The sequence below is a fragment of the Sinocyclocheilus anshuiensis genome, unplaced genomic scaffold (genome assembly GCF_001515605.1).
Source record: "Sinocyclocheilus anshuiensis isolate Anshui unplaced genomic scaffold, SAMN03320099.WGS_v1.1 scaffold755, whole genome shotgun sequence".
Classification (NCBI taxonomy): domain Eukaryota; kingdom Metazoa; phylum Chordata; class Actinopteri; order Cypriniformes; family Cyprinidae; genus Sinocyclocheilus; species Sinocyclocheilus anshuiensis.
The window spans coordinates 286,016-307,092 of NW_015552587.1; the positions used below are offsets into that span (position 1 = coordinate 286,016).

Genomic DNA, 21,077 nt, shown 5'->3' on the forward strand with positions numbered 1-21,077 from the left:
CAGTGGAGACATTAGCAGAGAAGGAAGAGAGGAGTGACTGATACACATTAAGGTCAGTAGGATTTTGTGATTTGCGCCACACCCTTTCAGCAGCTCTGAGCTTAGAACGATGTTCGCGGAGAACATCAGATAACCGAGGGGCAGAAGAGGTGGTACAGGCTGGCCTGGAGGACAAGGGGCAGAAGAGGTGGTACGGGCTGGCCTGGAGGACAAGGGGCAGACAGTGTCTAAACAAGATGTAAGAGTGGAGCAGAAAGTATCAGTAGCACTGTTAGTATCAAGAGATGATAACTGTTCAGGGGGAGGAAGTGAAGATGAAACCATAGCATATAGCCGTTAGGGTTGAGCGTAGGTTACGTCGAAAGATGACATGTGGAGGGGTATGTGTTGTGTTAGGAACCATGTTGAGGTTAAGAGTGAGGAGGAAGTGATCGGAGGTGTGCAGTGGAGTAACCAATACATGATCAGTGGAGCAGTGTCGTGTGTAAATAAGGTCTAGTTGGTTGCCTGATTTGTGAGTAGCCGTAGTTAGCACTCTCTTGAGATCAAAAGAGGCAAGCAGAGTGTGGAAGTCTGCAGCTTGAGGTTTATCTAGGTGGATGTTGAAGTCTCCAAGCATAACTAGGGGAGTACCATCCTCAGGAAAGTTTGAGAGCAGCACATCTAATTCATACAAGAAGTTACCTTGTGGTCATGGGGGTCTATAAACAACTACAAAATGGATTTTAAAAGGGTGGGTAATAGTCACTGAATGTGATTCAAAGGAGCTGTTAATACCCAGAGAAGGTAAAGGAATACATTTCCAATCATTAGAGATATAAACAACTACAAAATGGATTTTAAAAGGGTGGGTAATAGTGACTGAATGTGATTCAAAGGAGCTGTTAATACCCAGAGAAGGTAAAGGAATACATTTCCAGTCATTAGAGATAAGCAGACCAGTACCTCCACCTCTTCCAGTCAGACGGGGAGTGTGGGAAAAAGAGAAATTATTGGAGAGTGCTGCATAGGGCTGGGTATCGAGTTCGATACTTTTTAGGCGCTGAACGAATTGCCTCGATACCATCGAGTATCGAAAAACGTCTTGTCGTTCGGTACCGATCTTCGATACCTAAGGGGTTAATCTTGTCAACGTCAGTGTGCCAATAAGCCTGCAGCACTGGTTGTGTTCGACTTGAAGTGGCGCCGCACAGCGCAGATTAATCTGTGTTTGATATCCGCGAGAGCGATTTGAAAGCATACGGAGCAGTCTGCTCTCTATAGCTCTCGTGGTACTGTAATACATCGATCGGTCTGCACAGTCAAACACACCTATAGTTTACACACCGGTTACACACGTAAGGCTGTTGTGTGAAATGTCCCAACCCCCATAGATGTAAGGCTACATTTACACTGGTGCGTTTTTGTTTTAAAATGAAAACAATCCTCGTCCAAAGGCGTTTCCACTGCATTTCAGAAAAGATCTTCGTCCATATTACACGACCGAAAGCGCGTTACGTGATCATTCATGCACACTGTAGCATCATGCTACATAAGACAATAAATAAGATTCATATTCTGCTTTTACTCAAAACTCTGTTTAAACCACCATCGAGTGTTTGTAATAACTTCCGATTGCCGTCTAATGTGTGTTTTGGCCATGTAATGTTGCTGAAATTAAATATGTTATTACCTCTGAGTCAGAGTATCGAAAAACGTCTTGTCGTTCGGTACCGATCTTCGATACCTAAGGGGTTAATCTTGTCAACGTCAGTGTGCCAATAAGCCTGCAGCACTGGTTGTGTTCGACTTGAAGTGGCGCCGCACAGCGCAGATTAATCTGTGTTTGATATCCGCGAGAGCGATTTGAAAGCATACGGAGCAGTCTGCTCTCTATAGCTCTCGTGGTACTGTAATACATCGATCGGTCTGCACAGTCAAACACACCTATAGTTTACACACCGGTTACACACGTAAGGCTGTTGTGTGAAATGTCCCAACCCCCATAGATGTAAGGCTACATTTACACTGGTGCGTTTTTGTTTTAAAATGAAAACAATCCTCGTCCAAAGGCGTTTCCACTGCATTTCAGAAAAGATCTTCGTCCATATTACACGACCGAAAGCGCGTTACGTGATCATTCATGCACACTGTAGCATCATGCTACATAAGACAATAAATAAGATTCATATTCTGCTTTTACTCAAAACTCTGTTTAAACCACCATCGAGTGTTTGTAATAACTTCCGATTGCCGTCTAATGTGTGTTTTGGCCATGTAATGTTGCTGAAATATGTTATTTACTCTTGAGTCAGAGCAGCGATCGTGGAAGAGAGAACATAGGCAGACAGCGCTGGAAGCAGCTAATGCTCATCAGTAAATCAGTGGAAAATGAATAGAAATGATGATTCTGTTTGAGCTATGCATTTTAAAACGAACACGTACTAGTGTAAATGTAACCTAACAGATGTGTAAACTGAAAACTATTTGAACTTTATTAAAACTAATTTATTGTGTTGGTTACATTTTGTTTCTTTGTGCAGTGGCTTGATGAGTCTTTGAGTCTGTATAAAACCAATGGATTTTTTTTTTGAGATAATGTAATCTTGTTAAAACTGATTTCATAAAATTGGTTTCGAAAAACGTATCGTTCAGGAACTGGTATCGAAGTGAAGGTATCGGTATCAATATTAAAATTTTTGAAAGATACCCAGCCCTACTGCAGGAGTAGCAGTGTCCTCTGGTTTGATCCACTTCTCTGTCAGAGCCATTAGGTTTAGTCTTGAATGACTAGTAATAGATGTAATGAAATCTGCTTTGTTTACTGCAGACTGACCATTCCAGAGACCAATAGAAAAAGAAAGTAGTGTATTAGCAGACATAGGCAAAGGGCACAGGTTGTTAGGATGGCGCTGCCTACAGTGTGTGATGCGTGGTTTGCAAGTGGTAGTGATAGTAGGAATCTGGAAACACATGGTAAGAGTTGGTCATTAAAACTGAAACAGAAGTGAAGCAAGGTGTAGAAAAGAGAATGAATCAAAAGCGATACGTATGTCCCTTGCCGGTGTCCCTGCACGGTGGAGTCGCACGGTAGAGTCGATGGTCTTTACACTCTTAGGTCTTCACACGACGGCTGCCGCGGTATACTAACCTTTTTTAAACCCGTTTGACATAACGGAAATTGAATTCAGCTGAACACAATTTACTGTTTATGAAAACAAAGGGCTAAGCAAGCGTACGACACTGACAAGGTATGCGATACAGTACGAGACCAAACGCAACTTCAGCACGTCTCAACACAGTAAACAAAACAAGCGTTTCCTAGATTTATTAATGTTTTTAAAAGCGCGAAAGAACTTGCGCTGTTCCTCTGGAACTGGTAAATACTATAGTGTTTTTGAACCATACTATAGTAAAATGTATTATACTGTATATTATTTACAACACTTTGTTTAATGAATGCTACAGCATACTGTAGTATTAACTGTAGTGAACTGATAAACTGTAATAAATACTGTAATATGTTTTAGTTTTTACTACAGTAAACTGTAGTGTATTGTAGTATAATATACCCTATAGTTGTGGAAAACTTAGTACAGTATTGAGTAAAGTCATTTGTTTATATTACTATAGTTGTTATATTACCACAGCAACTATAGAATTACCACAACAAATTAATTCAAGTACTTTACTATAGTATGGTTCAAAAACACTATAGTATTTACCATAAATCACTATAGTATTTTTTCATGTGGGACAGAACACGGAGATGTAAAGCTCAAGGTGCGCTCCTAAACGCCCAAATACACACAAAAATGTGTCAAAATGCAGCACTTAGTGGTTATTTACATAAACCCTCGTCGGTTATGTAATAAATGAATGTAAAGAGTTGAGAATGAAAATATGTGTGCAACAGTAAATTCGATCCGTGCTGCTCTTAAAGTGACAGTGGACTATATTCTTGCTGTTGACTGTGTGCTTAATATTAATCAAACAACAAAAGACAAAGACAAAATCACTCACTGCTCTTGATTGAAGGATTTTTTTTAGTTTTAACAAGAAACAAAGAAAGTTTATTTCTTGCAGTGAAGACTGTATTTGATATATAATTTGATATTATTGCTATCTTTAAATAAATCACTCATATAAAGTTTTGCTAATGTGGCCCACTCATAATCGTGTTAAATCATCGTGATTACAATATTGGCCAAAATAACCGTGATTATGATTTTTGCCATAATCGAGCAGCCCTATCATTTGCTCACCTTCACATCATCCCAAACTGTATGAATTTTGTACTTTACTGGAAATCAAGAGATGTTTAGTAGGATGCTCATGTTGTGAATGGGGACAGATGCTGTTGAGCTCCATAAACCACTACAAATGTAATCCATGCTGCTTTTATGTGTGTGTTGTTACTGACTTTTAGCTGACCTAATAGCATTTGGGTATGTTCCTCACACAAAGCAGATGCTTTCAGAAGACTTGGAAGAAGTTATGATACCTATAATATGTTTTTATTTGTCCTTTTTAGTTTAACAGTCTTGGTCACTATGAACTGTTAGTGAATGGAAAAGACTAACATGATAAATGATTTCATTATATTTATTTTACTTGTATTCTCTAGCACCGAGAGGGAAACGAGGCTGGAAAACCTTCTATGCTGTTCTGAAAGGCATGATCCTCTATTTGCAGAAGGTTTGTTTACTCGCTCTTTCATTTTCCCCCTCGCACTGCTGATTAATCAAATTTCCATCATTTCCCACAAACATCAATAATAAATCGATTTCTCCTCCCGGAGATTGTGATGTGAGAGGTAATCACATTCACACATTTATTTCAGGTCTGACAAACCTTTTCAGAGCCCATCAAAGAAAGAAGCGTCCCAGCTCCCCCATTCTCCATTACAATAGTTTATTTATGTGCTCCATTTGAACTTGCATTAGTTGCTTAGCTGTGCAGTCATGCGAAAGTCACAGAATGAAATATTGGCGTGAAAGCAGGCCGTACCTGTGCATATATTTTTGTGCTGGTGACTGATTGTTTCCATGGCATTAGAGCTAACGATGTGCCATTTGTGCAGCAATCACACCAAATGTCTCTCATCAGAGAAACGGGAAATGTGCTGGATGGCTTTCTCATTCTCATTCTCATTTCAAACAGACCTTTTATTTGGGAGAAAAAGAATATACTCAAATGCAAACTCAGTGTCATGTTGCCTGACTCTTAAATGCATGTTAATTGTAATTAAAGGAATGGTGTAGCGCCAAATGTATATACATACACAGTCCAATGTCCTAAAGTTGTACTGGGTGTGTGAATCAAAAAAAAAATCAGAAAAAGGGTCTACACACCACGAGCAGGGCAAAGGCAACTGTTTGTTTATTTTGCTTCATTAGAGGCCACATAAAATAAAGTGCTGCAAAGTGCAGTGCAAAATGTTTTCAAGATCAACTCTTCTTCAGTGCCATATAATTGCAGATACACACCTGCATCAATTTAAAGTGCACATATTACCGTAGAAATTCTAATATATGTGCAGACACAAAAAATACAAGGCATTATCAGATATGGGCTGCAGTCACAAATTTATATCATAATTATATCTGTCAAAAACCCAAATACAGCCTTGAAACATTTACAGATATAAAAAATATAGTTCACATCCATAAATAAGCTTAATTATACAAATGTATATAATTTTGTAAATACACTAATACTGTTTTTTATTAGAATATATTTTAAAATGTAATTTATTTCTGTGATTTCAAGGCTGAATTTTCAGCATCATTACTCCAGTCACATGAATGAGTCAGAAATCATTCTAATATTCTGATTTGCTGCTCAAAAAACATTTATTGTTATTAATATGTTGAAAACAGCTGAGTAGAATTTTTTCACGTTTCTTTGATGAATAGAAAGTTCAGAAGAACAGCATTTATCTGAAATATAAATCTTTTGTAACATTATAAATGTCTTTATCATCACTTTTGATCGATTTAAAGCTTAATTGACAAATGAATTTATTATTAATTTCTATAATTTCCTCCCCAAAAAAAGAATTATACTGACTCCAAGGTTTTATAGTGTTTAATGTTACAAAAGTATAGTGTGTTACAAAAACTTTTTCTTTCAGATAAATGCTGATCTTTCTATTAATCAAAGAATCCTGAAAACATGTACTCAACTGTTTTAAATATTGTTAATAATATAAAATGTTTATTATTCAGCATATTAGAATGATTTCTGAAGGATCATGTGACACTGAAGACAGGAGCAATGATGCTGAAAATGTAGCTTTGATCACAGAAATAAATTACATTTTAACAGATATTCAAATAGAAAGCAGTTATTTTAAAAAGCAAATATATTTCACAATATTACTGCTTTTGCTGTATTTTGGATCGAATAAATGTAGGCTTGGCAATCAGAAGAGAATTCTTTAAAAACATTAAAAATCTTACTGTTCAAAAACTTTTAACTGGTAGTGTATATATCACATATACAAATGTCCATGATAACTCTACTCACAAAATCTATATAAAACATAAGCACAAAAATTTATCAAAATAATTCACAGAAAGCATTTCATAACTAGTTCTTCATTCATGCTTCATTCAAAGTTTCGGATTTAACCAAAAAAAAATCTCTTAACATTTTTTAGTGCGAAAAATGAGGAGGATTAGCAAAAAGAACTGCACAGGATCACTAGTCAAAATATGCCAATGCTTTCTAAAGAAATCACTTTAAAATGCACTTTAAAGTAAAATATGAATTTTAGAATTCACATCCTAAGTGAGATGTGACATGTGATGTTCTATTTTTTCTATTCTATCTACTTGTTTTTCTTTGTGTATGTGTATATGTGTGTATAATATATATATATATATATATATATATATATATATATATATACACCTTGCTACGTGTACTGCATTAGGCTAACCGAAACTTGTCATTTGCACTTATATATTGTTGCTCTTTTGTTAGTTTTGACTGCTTTTATTGTTGTCATTTGTAAGTCGCTTTGGATAAAAGCGTCTGCTAAATGACTAAATGTAAATGTAGAATTTTTTTAAAATGTGTTTTTTAAGTGCTTTAAGAAACAGTCATGAAATTATACTTTCAAAGTACACTTAAGTGGCCTTTTATTGTTTTAATTCATGTTTTAAACCAATGAATCACACTCATATATATATATATATATATATATAATCTACAAGTACAGTTTTTTTTTAATATATGTAAGATTTGAATATCACTACAAGAAAACATTTTATACAGTTAAGCACATTTCTTTTTCTTTTTCCACCAGCCTATATCCATGTTGTGAGTGTGATTCATTGGTGGAAAAAGAGAAAACACAACATTTGAAGATTAAATTGACTGATAGCATTATCTGTTTATTTATTTTTCAAAATACCTACAGATATCACAATAATATTGTTATCGTAAATTCTTTTAGCCACAATAAATGTGTATTGAAAATATGAGCCTCCAAAATTTCGAGTTCCTGTTCAGTGGTAGAGCATGCACTGTTTCATATGTTTGATCAGGGTGGGTCTCTCTGAGAGCTTAAAGAAGCACCACTACTGTCAGGTTATATTGCTTGTTCACTCAAATACACAATTAACAGACTCAGCTTGGTGGTGTTTGGCATCCACACATCACTTAGAAACAATATGTGATTCTGATTCAATGCAATGATGCAATAATGCAATGATCTCACTGATGATACAAAAATCAATAATAAACATCACAACTTTCTATTGTGTTGACTCTGCAAAAGGCATTAAGTTTTGAGATTACATTTGCATTTAGTTATATGTCAGTTGACTTACAAATGAGGACAATAGAAGCAATCAAAACCAACAAAAAAAGCAATCATATGTAATGCTGGGTACACACTAAAAGATTTTTAAAATCTTATAAGATCTTCAAAATGTGAGAGATCACCAACATGAGGGAAAAAAATCCTAGATTTAACCGTTTTGCTCCTATAGAGTGTGGTGTATTCGGGGTTCCCCCCGACACATCAGGATTTCTGATCGTAAATATTCAACATGTTGAATATTTACAATTCGCGATCGGGGCGCCTCCGACGTTCTTCTGAGCAGATTCAGTCACTCTTAACACACCTCACACCACAGGAAAATCTGATAAGATAATCTTTAGAACCACCAAGATAATCGGGACATTACCTAGGATTGTTGGAAGGGGAGAAATCGGCCCAAAATCAGCCCGATTATCTTGTGGTGTGTACCCAGCATTAGTGCTGTGACAAGTTGTCACGCCTCTGGACTGTCTGTGTGTTTTTCTCCCCATGTGCTCCCCTTGACCCAGTTTCTCCCTTGATTGATTGTGTTCATTTGGTTCAGGTGTGTCTCGTCAATTACCCTCGGTTAGTCTTGTCTGTTCCTGGTTTCCTTTGTCCGGTGTAACGTCATTTCATCTATACTATGGTCTATGCGTGTGTTCTTGCCTGCCCTGTGTTCCCGTGTTTGGGTTATTAAAGACTGTTATTTGTGACTCACCTTCGTCTCTGCGTTCCTCGACTCGTCACCGTAGCACCGTGACACAAGTCTTGGTTGGTCTAACGCAGTACACAAGGATTTTTTTATAATAAATAAAAAGAAAACAAGTAGATAGAATAGGAAACGCTAGTGTTAGAGTGTCTTTTTTTCTTTCAATAAAAATAAAACAAATCAAAAGAATAGAAAAAGAATAGAGAATGCTTGTGTTAGAGGCTCTTTTTTAAGGTTTTAGAGGGTTAAATAAAAAAAGAAAACAAATAGATAAAATAGAATTAGAATTGACAGTGCTAGAGTTTTAGAGCGTCAAATGAAAATGGAAGAGATATGTTTTTAGCCATTTCTTGAAGATGGCTAAGGACTCAGCTGCTCAGATTGAGTTAGTAGATGATGTAAAAGAATCTTTAGCACACAAGAATCCGAACCAGATTTGTTAAACTCCTTGGATTCCCATCCCTGTCCGTGTTCATCATTTGTCCTGTGTGTGCTTGCTCCTGCAGGATGAGTATAAGCCGGAGAAGGCCCTGTCAGAGGATGACCTGAAGAACGCCGTCAGCGTGCATCATGCTCTCGCCATCAAGGCGATGGACTACGAGAAGAAGCCCAATGTTCTCAAACTCAAGACTGCTGACTGGAGAGTGTTCCTCTTCCAGGCCCAGTAAGAGACAGCTGTCAAGACCTTCCCTGAACTCCAAATCTAATTTCATGCTTCAGTTCAAGCTCAATTAAAGCTTGTTTATCTCGTCCATTGGTCTGCCCACAGACCTTTTATTTCTTCGTAAGGCTGACTGCTCTCATCCTGTGAGTTTGCGCGACTGTAGCGTGGACTTCTTCATATGAACATGTGCCGTCTCTTCTTTGTAGGACCCCCGAGGAAATGGAGTCCTGGATTAGAATAATCAACTCGGTGGCGGCCATGTTTTCCGCCCCATCTTTCCCCGCTGCTATCGGCTCGCAGAAGAAATTCAGCCGTCCGCTGCTGCCGGCGACCACCACCCGCATGTCTCAGGTGGGTCTGAGGAGTCAAGTCAAATGCTGTTGTCCATCTGAAGCTAGGACTGGGCGATATGGCAAAAAATGTAAATCTCGATTTTTTTTTCAGAACATTCAACCGAATCTCGATTTTTTTTTCTCGATTTTTTAACTAGTCAGCTTGAAAATGTAACTACAACATGATTGAATCAAGTTCTTTATTAACCCTCTAGGTAAGAAAACTCTATTCCAAGTGCAGCACACATGAAGTTGTCAACATGATGTAAATGTTAAACAAATCACTTGTTAAATATCTATGCAGAAAAGATGCATGAACTACAGCTACATCTTGTACAAACTTGTCTTATACATATTATATATTCAGAAATAATACAGAGGAAAATGCTTTAAAAATTCTTTCAGCGTCTCATGCATGAAACAGCATTTTAAAAACGCAGCGCGCAAGTTAAAGTTCACTCCCATCTTCTTGCATGTTTTTCCTATTCCACTGCCGCGTCGCATCTTTCAACACAAAAGTGCATTCTGTGTGAACGGTGCCTAGCGATAAGAGCACTTCACACAGAGCAGTTAATCACGTGCGCCGACATCTGTTTAGATCGTTTTTTTCTCTTTACTGTTATCATTGGCATATTGTCAAAGTGTCTAATTCTAACGTTTGGTAATATTTCTATTCCTCGATTTCGAAGTCGCCCAGCCCTATCTGAAGCCTTTGATGACTGCTGGTCATTTGATGTGTCTGTTGTGTTACAGGAAGAGCAGCTCAAGTCCCACGAGGCCAAGCTGAAGCACGTCTCTACAGAATTAGCCGAGCACAGATCCTACCCGCCAGATAAGAAGGTCAAAGCCAAAGAGATCGATGAGTACCGCTTGAAGGAGCACTACCTGGAATTTGAGGTAGACGGCATTGCCTTTTATGATGCAAGAGACACAATTAAGCAGATCGTTTGCTCAGGTTTACCTTGGCCGTATTTTTCCCCCTCGACACACAGGGAGCCGTGTTCATTGTCTTTGACGTTCCTCATCTAGACTGTCAGGGATGAACTTGCCTAGAATTGATGGAAATGCAATTGAAAAAAAGCCGTTTTATTTTCTGGCTTTGATTGATGGTTAAGGTCAGAGGAAGGGAATAAAACAGCACTCTTATCACACATACTTTTGTTTCAACATTAAATGATGCTTTGTAAATGCTTGTTCTTATCTTTAATGAATTCAGACATAAGCAGGCTTAATGCATATCTAATATGTAATATAGGAACTTTTGGTGCTCTCCACAAATACAAACGAGTACAAGTGGTGTCCCAGTACTTTTTCAGTAGTGTATCTAATTTAGGGCTGCCCCCTAATAGTCGACTAATCGTTAGTCGACCAGAAGAGGCTTGGTCGACCAAAATTGTATTAGTCGCTTAGTCGCAGAAAAAAAAATCCACTGGCGAAGTCACGCAGTCCGTGACGGAGAGATCGTTAACGGCTAGTCTATGGTAATACAGTACATCGATGGGCAGGACATCCAAACGCTCGCCTATCATTCATCGACCTATCAAATATGGCTTATCATCTGAAATATGTAAGTATTAGCAACTTTACATGGCCGCTCAATCTAATGTTAACCTAGAGAAATGTGCGTTGTTCAAGTGTCTGTGCGGAAGCTGAACAGTGCGCTCACTTGCTCTTAAAATAATCCCTCATTTTTGGTCATACAGATAAGAGTAATACATCTTTTGAATCTGTAAAGACTGTAAAGACGTTTATTTGTGTGCACTCACAATACCACGCTTTTGTAAAATAATGAAAGCAAACATGATGCGCTTTCTGCCGTCTCGGTCTCTGTGAACTTGAACGCGAAACTCTGTGTATATCTTTGCCTTACAGACATTAAAAATATATCTATAGAGAGTGAAATTAACCAATTCAAATGGAAAACAAATTCTCAGAGTATGTAATCCGTGTGAAACATGAATACAGGCGCATCCACTAGCCTACTGCGGAGTCAGTGTCGCCGACTTCATCTCTTAATACGAAAAAAAAAAGCACTAGTTTATCAAATTATTAAAATATTATTGCAGTCTCCTTACTGTTTTTCCCGAAACGTTCATAATCATTACTTATGCCGGTGCGCTGTGGCAAGCTTTATGCATGTACTTGAGCGCTTATTAGGCTATGTATGCAATTAAAGGCTCATTATAATGATTTAAATGGTTTATTAATAAACGTGCGATTAGTCGACTAATGCTTAAAATGAACGACTACTAGTCGACCAGAAAATTAAAGGCTCATTATAATGATTTAAATGGTTTATTGATAAACGTGCGATTAGTCGACTAATGCTTCAAATGAACGACTGCTAGTCGACCAGAAAAATCCTTAGTCGAGGGCAGCCCTAATTTAATTAATAATAGTGGTTTGATTATTGCACTGACAACATGCATATTAAAAAAAACAATGCATTTTATTTTGTACTTAAACTTTAAATAATCTAAAAAAAAACAATAAAAAAAAATATCTTTCAAATCCATTTTCTCAGTTTTTACACAATTTTTTATAAAAAATTATCTAACAAAAATGTATGGCAAATGGGTTTAACTAATGGGTTTATCTAATGGGTTAAACTAACGAATACACTTTCACATTAAAATGTTGTATGTTATTTACTCTATTATGGTTAATCCAGTGAAATTAAGTAACTGGTTAAAGCAGTGGTTCCCAACCCTGGTCCTGGAGGCACCCCAACATTTTGCATTTTTCCTTTCTCTGACACACCAATTTCAGGTCTTGGAGTCTACTAGTGAGCTGATGACCTGATCAGGTGTGTTTAAGGAGACATGCAAAACGTGCAGTGTTGGGGTGCCTCCAGGACCAGGGTTGGGAACCACTGGGTTAAAGTGATCTTAGTTTAGTTCTATTGGACAGCACCATTATAATGTGTAATTCTGATAAACTCACTGATATTGCAGTGTATTAACCCTTCCTAATAAACTGTAGCGATCACACATCTACATAACACACATCCACTCTGATGCACTTTCAGCTACAGTTAATAAAACAACACCTTTGTGGATAAAAAAAAGCTTTTAAAGGCCTTTGGCCTGACAAACATGATCAATATTCCAGGTAGTGTGTTTTAGAGCCTCCTGTATGTGGATCTTTAAAGCAATTTGCTAAAAACTGACTCACCCTCAGCTCATCCAAGATGTAGATGAGTTTGTTTCTTCATCAGATTTAGATAAATGTATCATTGCATGAGTGTCTCAGCAGTGGATGCTCTGCAGTGAATAGGTGCCGTCAGAATGAGAGTCCAAACAGCTGATAAAAACATCACAATAATCCACACCACTTCAGTCCATCAGTTAATGTTTTGAGAAGAGAAAAGCTGTGTGTTTGTAAGAAACAAACCTATTAAGATGATTTTTAACTAAAAATATGAGTCTTCTATGCATAATATTGCTTTCTCCAGGTAAAGAAACAAACTCATCTACATCTTAGATCTTCATCTATGGGCGACAAAATCTTCAGCAAATTTGAAAAAATCTTTTGGATGAACTTTCAGAGCTCTCCTTTAAACTGTCAGGACCACCTTTGAGAAATCAATCCCATAATCAGCATAATGTGACAATATAAGATTTATTTCATCTTATATTTAGCACTCTTGTGAGTAAATTTTTATAGTATTCAGATATTAGCTCTGTAGCTCACTTCTTTAGGCGTCACGGGTGTACACCTGACACAAAGGCTGTTCAAAACAGTAGACTTTGGCCAAATCCTTGGCAGCATCATAAATATCCTTCCTAGATAAGTCGATCTCAGAATGACCCTCAACAAGATCAGTAAAAAAATTCATTCCAAATGGTGGACACAAAGAAAAATTATAATGCATTACAAATAGATTTTATTCAGTACTGAAAATTATGAACAAAGAATAGTCCCATAGAATTGAAAATGTGCGTTTTTGCTTACTAGTGTGTGGAGTCAAAACAAGTCAAGTAGCTTTATTTGAGTGTTTTCTGCACTTCACCTGAGGAGTGCTTTGTGTACATCAAGCCAAGACACCACAGGTCAATAGGGTTAAAAAGGGTTAAGAGAATTTTGTATTCAAAGTTTTCTAAAAAATTATACTTTTAAATGTGCAAATTAAGCATTATTAAAGAAAATATGCACTCATTTGGATACATTTCCAGAACAGAAATCTGAAACTGGATGCAACCAAGTTCAAAATCCTTATTTTGTTTTGTTGACATACTAGAGTTAAAGGTGTTTACAAAGTGGAGAGACGATATACAGTACTGTATGTGAACGAACCCCTCTGTAAAAACCTACAGAATATAGATGGGAATAAAACTGTGAGGTTTGGTGTATGTAAGTGCTGCTGAAGTTCAGCCTTTAAAGATACATATATAATTCAAATCAACAGATGCAAATAAGCTAAACACTTAAATGTGTATTTTGGATGATTCCTTCCATCTTATAAAATAGCCCAAAATCTCACAATTGGCCAGTGTTTTTGCCTGTCGCGTTTTGCCTTAAATGAGCCACTCACAAGGTGCCGTTTGACTGAAGATGCTGCTTTGAAGGTATAGTAAGTGCGAGGGCTGTGAGCAGAGCTATTGTTAGCGCTCTTGTCTCATGACATTATAATGGAGTCTAATGGATTTTCTGAAATTTCTCTGAAGGAGAGCCGTTACGAGATGTACGTCAAGCTCCTGAAAGAGGGTGTGAGAGAGCTCTTGATGGCCCGGGACGGTGACGCGGCGCTGAAGAAGTCTCAGTCCAGCCCATCTCTCAACCAGGAGTCCCAGCCGGCCACCGCTAAAGTCAAGCGCAACACGTCCGAGCGGAAGGACTACCGGCCCGAAACACCCAAGATCAAATAGACAGTCTCCTGCTTCCTGTCAGAGAGCCACTGTATATCACGCGTGACTGTACTTTGATGTAATTTATTTATCTGCCGACAGTTCTCAGAAATAATTTGTGTAAAATGTAAATTGATCAGTTGGTTGGAAGTTGTAAATCCCTAGGTCTCCCTTAACCAGCCGGTGCTTGTGGAGCAAATAGTGTGGTCTTCTTTTTTTATTCGTTAGCGTGTAAAGATCATGTGGTTGCACTTTATTTTACAGTACGCACGTTTGCGGAAATAACGGAGTAATTTTAGGTTAAGGTTAGGTTTAGGGTTAGATTCAGTGTTGATGCCTTGTTATTACCCAGTTAAGCCTCGTGCACACCGGGACGATTATCGCCAGTGTTTTTCTAGATGTTTTTCGACACGTCTTGTTCATACCCAAGAGATTTTCGCTGGCAATGAGCTGAGTGAACGTGCAAATTCACTCCTTGACATTAGATGGCGCTTAATGAAAAACAGAAATACCCCAGGACACATCGAATCCTATTTGATCTGCAATTCCTCTCCATAACAACTCTCTCTTATCGAGATTTTTGTAGTCGCTGTCGTGTTTGTCATAAAGCCCTTTGTGTTCAGACACCAATGAGACCAGCAGCTCTACATTCATCTTGCCTCGATGCATCTTCTTCGTCTACTTACATCCTCTTCGTCGTTAGGTATCAATGTGTGCTCGGCAAGACTGTTTTGTGCTTGAGCGCCACCAAGTCGTGTTTTACTGTAACTTCAGCAGCTCCAAGCACGTGAACAAAAGCGGCAATCTCATTGGTCAGCCAGTTTTTAACGCAGCGCGTCAAACCAAAAAAATTACGCTTTTACGCCTTGCGTTTTGTGCGTCAGTGTGCACACTCACATTGGCGCCTTTTGTTTAGTCACAAGGCGTTAAACGTCAGCGATAATCGTCCCGGTGTGCACAAGCCTTTACACTCTTAAAAATAAAGGTTCTTTATTGGCATCAATGGTTCTATGAAGAACATCCGTGGAACTTTTCAAATGCAGAAAAGGTTCTTTATAGTCAAAAAAGGTTATTTAGATTTAAAAAATGTTCTTCAAAATGGTTCTTTTAGGAACTGTTCACTGAAAGGTTCCAAATATGGTTCTTCTATGGCATTACTGCAAAAACACCCTTTTGGGACCTTTATTTTTAAGAGTGTGTTACTATACTAAGAGGACTGTAAAATAAAGTGCCGCTGATTTCGTTCTGAGAACATGACCGTCTCTTGATTGTGCTGTTCCCCTAATTTGCTTTTCCTTCAAGAGAAGTATTTTCTTCAAGTGGAAACGTCCACTTACATATGCTAGGCAGTAGATATAGTCTCACTCAGAGCGTTAACTGTTATTTTACTAGATGAATAAACGGTGGATCTGAGCTGACAGCAGAGAGAGGGGTCATTTTTAGGATCCTTTAGGATTTCAGTGCATGGATATGATGCAGGATTTATCACGATACCTTTAGTTTTCGATGTACTAACCACGTACTAACAAACCACAAAATTCTCAGTGTAATATCTACTCTCACGCGCGCGGTAATGGATCGTACCAGCATGTCGCAGCAATGGACCGAAACTCTAAATAGATTATTTTCTAATGATGATTTCGAGGTACTTGCTGAGTTACAGCATTTCAGACTGCAAGATTAGATGACGTTCACGTTAACGCCATCGGCTGCGCAGTTTGTGCCATTTATTTTTTTATGTGTTTGTTGAAGTAAAGAGTATACTTCTGCTTTTTCAGTAATGCTCCTTTTGTGTATTTTATAAACTTATATTTGAATTTTTAATTCTCAGTTCAGAACATTATTGTTGTAAAGATGACAGTAGTATTTATAGTGCACTTTATTAGTTCTTTTGACTCTTTTAGAGAGCTTTATAAAGGGTAGTGATATGTTACTTCATTATACAGGTTTTTCAAGCGTAACCAAATCTGTGGTTGGTTTTATTGAAGGTACACAGCCGAAGGTACATTTTCACTCGTGTAAAGTCGTGTTAGTTTGTCTGTACTCCTGTGTTTTTGCCGTCATGTTTAGGTTGTTCGAATACAGAGGTTTCTAGAGGAATTGAGAGCATTCCAGTTACTTTTTTCGTGATGCTTGCTAACCTTGAATCTAAGATGTCATTTTCATTACAGAAACAAACGACGTGAACACTATATGAATGTTCTACATTGTTTTTGCACACCAAACAAAGCCGGATCTATTTACTTATTTGAACTTTTGAAGGTTTCAAAGGAATCTATATGAAAAGCTTTTCACATTTACAGATATTAGTTTGAGTCCCTTCAGTCTATTATGACATTTTGTTTACTTGAAATATTTTTAAGGACGCTTTATTTTGTTAGAATTTGACAAATAGAAACAATTTGTTCATATCTACATTGTATTTTTTTTTGTCATTACAAGCTTGTTTTTCATGTTTTTTTTCTCTCGCTGTAAGATTGCAGGACTTATTATTTCTCTTGTCCTGTTCTGAACACAGAAGCACTTAGATGATGTTTATTTTTATTTATTTGTTGCTACTTTTAGAACAAAAGCTGCATTACATTTCAGCAGTATATACAGTACACGCTTAGTAATGAATACTACAAAACTGTCATCAGTATATGAAGAGATCGACTCTTCCTTTTATGTGCTACTATGTTTCAAGTTTGATGTTCGCCGCTTTTCCAGACCAAATAGTTTCCTGTGACATGTAACTCTGGCACTAACCCTTTAACAGTGTGCACGTCCTACACAGACTTAGTACTTTAGAATAGTAATTGCATTTGTTATTATTTTACATAGGATGCAGAAAATTATGATAAAAAAAAAAAGTCAGAAGAAGTGTATACATAAAAGATAGGGGCATGCAAGTGCACTTTAGGGTTTCAAAATAAACAACAACAACAGCTCTAATGAAAAATCATTCAAAAGTGAGGCTTGCATAATTACAAGCAGTTAAGAGGTTTGAAATGCATTTCTTCGTCATGCTAATATTTTGACTGGAACACTCACTTTGTTTTCGACGTTTGTTTGTGGATCTCCTGGGTGCAGACTGCTCATGTTTACCGTGATGTATGCCACAACTCAACTGAACTTGATTGTAAACATACAGTTTTTCCTCCAGCCTTGTCATCTTTGTGCGTTTACTTTGGTGAACCCTGTAATTTATGATCTCCTCTCAAAATGCAATTGTGTGAGTACTGAAGGAGAGCAGCTGGTTTTAATGCGCCTTAGCCATCAGTTGGACCGTTTGCTGTCCAAACTCAGATATCGTGAATACCTTTTTTTAGCTGTGATCCTGTACTACTCCTTTAAATCTGTAATGTTGTTCAATATGCCTGTTGCCCTGTGTTCAGAAGACTGGATGTGTTGGTTGTGATCTCCTGGCATGAGCGTGTCTTACGCCTGCCCTCAAAGATCAGGGACACCATGTTGGCTTCAGTGAATAAAATACTGTATTTAATCGTTCATTGCATCTGCACTCATTTTTAATCCACACATCTTCAGAAAGCAGCTCAAAGTCAATCAGAACGAGCATTCTGAACCCCCATCGCTCATCGCTGAAATGGTTAATGTATGAATAAAACAGCCAAACACCTAAAAGATGGGTCATGTACTATATGATGTTCTTGCCTTAATCAGTGTTAGCCATTATAGGAATATTTATTTAAATCAGTGCAGAACCAATACGTTCAAGCTTATTATAAAACACGTTAACAGCTTATTATAAACATAATTCCTCAAACAAAAGTAAGCCAACGCATGTTGAATTAGCAGGTGTTGTTTATATGAAAGTTTATATGTTCGCATGAAAAGCTTGACGTACTAGCAACTATATAATGCTATTTAAAGGCTATTCTGATCATTACGACACTGGCACAGCAACTGTTGTTGAGTACTTGTCAATCATAATCTTGTAAGTAGATGCAGTGACACGGAGAAATCACATGAAATCAATGATTTTCTTTTCAAAGTGATTTATTATTTTTAAATTGGAACATTTACTTGACAGCAATTCAGATGTAGCCATTGTAAAACATAATATTAGTATTTCCAATGTCGATAAGCCGCAACAGTACCATTTAGTCAAACAGTCTTGCACATCCCTGCTTCAAAAACCTGTAAGAACACAGTTTATATTATATTCAACTCAAAAGGCATGATCTCTAAAGCTACTTTTCTGCAAAAAAAAAAAAAATTATTGAGTAAGTCCATAATTTCTGTGGACAACATTAAAAAAAATGTCCTTTGCCTTCAGATAAGACAGTGGCACCTTTTGGAGAGCCAACTTTTACACCACGTGAACAGTCATGATTAGTTACCAGAAGAAATCTGTATCTGCGGTACCTTCACATCCACTGGAAATGAATGTAATAGAGCCTGATTGCTGCTAATGGAAGCCGTGAGGTTGATTACACACCACAGGTTGGACAGAGAAGGTCACATTTGTATACATGAAAGTCAGCCAACATCACCTCCTGTTTACACTTTACTCCTGTAGTCGACAGAGACAACTAGCGTTTTGGCAAAGTAGAGTTGCAAACAATCACGTCGACAGAGGCTACTGTACGGGTCTGAACAAATTTTGATGAAAAACAGGAATCTAACTTGCATGGCCATGTGGCTGAGAAATAAAGAACAAAAAAGCAGCACATCCTCTACATATACATTAAGAGAATGATATAAGTTGCTGTACACAACATCGCATGCATACTCACCGAAATGCATGGCTGACAGTTCAGCCGTTTGGCATCATGTTTGGAGCAAAGCCTGCCGGGTTACTTCGGAAGCGTTTGAGGATGTGGAGAATGTAAAAGTTAAGACACAGGAGGTGTAATGTTGCTATTTCATGCACCTATTGTATATGGATTGATGTTTTTTTACACATCTTTTTTTGCCTAAGCTGTTTACATTTTTTGAGTAGCTTGCCCAACACTGGGGACTGAGAAGGGGTGAGTGGGTAGAAGAAGAAGAGAGGGAATAGGAGAACAGATAAAGAAAGAGAGGAGGTAGAAAGATATGGGAGACAAATAACTCTTGTTATGAACTTTATGATAAATGTTTTTTAACACCCAGTTGCACAGTTTAAAAAAAAAAAAAACCTTTTCTAGTCTGTCACAAATTTTGTGTCACAAATACTAGGATTTGTGAATTACTGTACCTGAAAGTACATAAAAACCCATTTAAAGCAAATGTCGTCCCAACTTGTCAAACACAGTTGTCTGAACGAACAATTTCATATTGAGCAATATTGCTGAAATGTGGGTTTGTGAGTTCCCAGCATGCACCTCAATCATCCCATTAATCCAGTCTGGTGTTCTGGGACATTTCCAATTATGTAAAATCATCCCAGCAGCATTAATACAACCAATCTTAGAATAAATGCATTTTTTGCAATGTCAAGTCACCTTTGTTTATATAGCGCTTTTAACAATACAGATTGTGTCAAAGCAACTGTACAGCATTGATTAGGAAAATATTGTGTCAGTAATGCAAAATGTTGGGTACCACTGATTTATCTCCAAGAAGGCATTATAATGTATAATAATATGTACGTAATGAATTTTCCTCTAGCTTTCCTTATGTTTTTACCCCCAGCCAATCATTATCACAAATATTAGTTTAAAAAAATTCTTCTGCCATATGGTTTTCAGATTGTTACAAGTGTCCGAAGTTATGCTGTGCATTGATTTGTAACACACAGAAGCAGTCTGAGCTTCACGTGGCAGCTGTCGATAAGCATACGCAGGATTCTCATTTGCAATGAATTTGTTCTTGACACAGTGCATAATAAGTTCCCTCCCCAGTGTTATATTTTTTTAGCAATTCAGAGTATGACATAAAAATTCCATTCTCGTACAAAACATTAACTACGGTCACTCCTTTGAGTTGCCGTTGTTTCCAAAACCCCACTGCTTTGCCTATACAGATTCCCGGGTTGTTCCACAGTGATGCATATGACTGTCTATAATGTGATGTCCTGCACAGTTTATGAATTTTGCTCCATACATATCTTGAATGTATCGTCACTGGATTTGAGTCCCATTCCTCTCTAGAGCATTGTGAGAGAATACCAATGGGATGAAATGGTGATGCCAGTTTCTGTTCTGTTTTAATCCAGTCCATCCCGAGTCCGTCTCACCCCAGTGTTTAGCCAACTTGGCCTTTTCAAAAGAAAGATTATACATCCTTACGTCCGGTAATCCTAGGCCTCCCCATCCCTCGGGGAGCAGAGTTTGCTCATTTTAATCCGGGGTCTTTTTCCTGCCCACAGAAAGTCTTTGATGATTTTGTTGCATCTTTTAAAAGTAGTGTCTGGAATATTCACAGGTATCATCATAGTTATATATTTGAACTGCAGCTCATTTTAACAGTATTAACTTTGCCCCACAAAGAGGCACTTATCTACATTATTGTTTATCTTTGTCAGCGATGGCTCATAGTTTAACATCACGAGTCAGTTTCACTCATAGGTACTTCATCCCCGTTGGAACCCATTTAAAGCCAAATCGGGTCACACATGGGCATAACATGTTTTAGATATTGGCATAGCCTCAGATTTCCCCCAATTTATTTTGTAACCTGACACACATCAGTTCAGCTGTACTCATCAATGGAAGTAAAGATTTAAAAGTGTCACAAGATAGCAACAAAATGTCTCAGGTTACTTGTGTAACCATGGTTCCCTGAGTAGGGAACGAGACACTGC

At 37.6% G+C, this 21,077-nt stretch overlaps 1 protein-coding gene across 1 annotated transcript in view; it reads left to right on the plus strand.

Moving 5' to 3' along the window:
- LOC107665472 (PH and SEC7 domain-containing protein 1-like) overlaps positions 1-14,583 on the plus strand; it is a 118,185-nt gene extending 103,602 nt beyond the window's left edge. The window contains exons 12-16 of the mRNA XM_016456366.1: positions 4,607-4,677; positions 9,011-9,168; positions 9,375-9,519; positions 10,254-10,397; positions 14,168-14,583. Of these exons, the coding sequence (XP_016311852.1) occupies positions 4,607-4,677; positions 9,011-9,168; positions 9,375-9,519; positions 10,254-10,397; positions 14,168-14,368 (719 nt within the window). The 3' untranslated portion in view covers positions 14,369-14,583. The remainder of the gene's footprint in view (positions 1-4,606; positions 4,678-9,010; positions 9,169-9,374; positions 9,520-10,253; positions 10,398-14,167) is intronic.
- Positions 14,584-21,077: the final 6,494 nt, after the last annotated feature.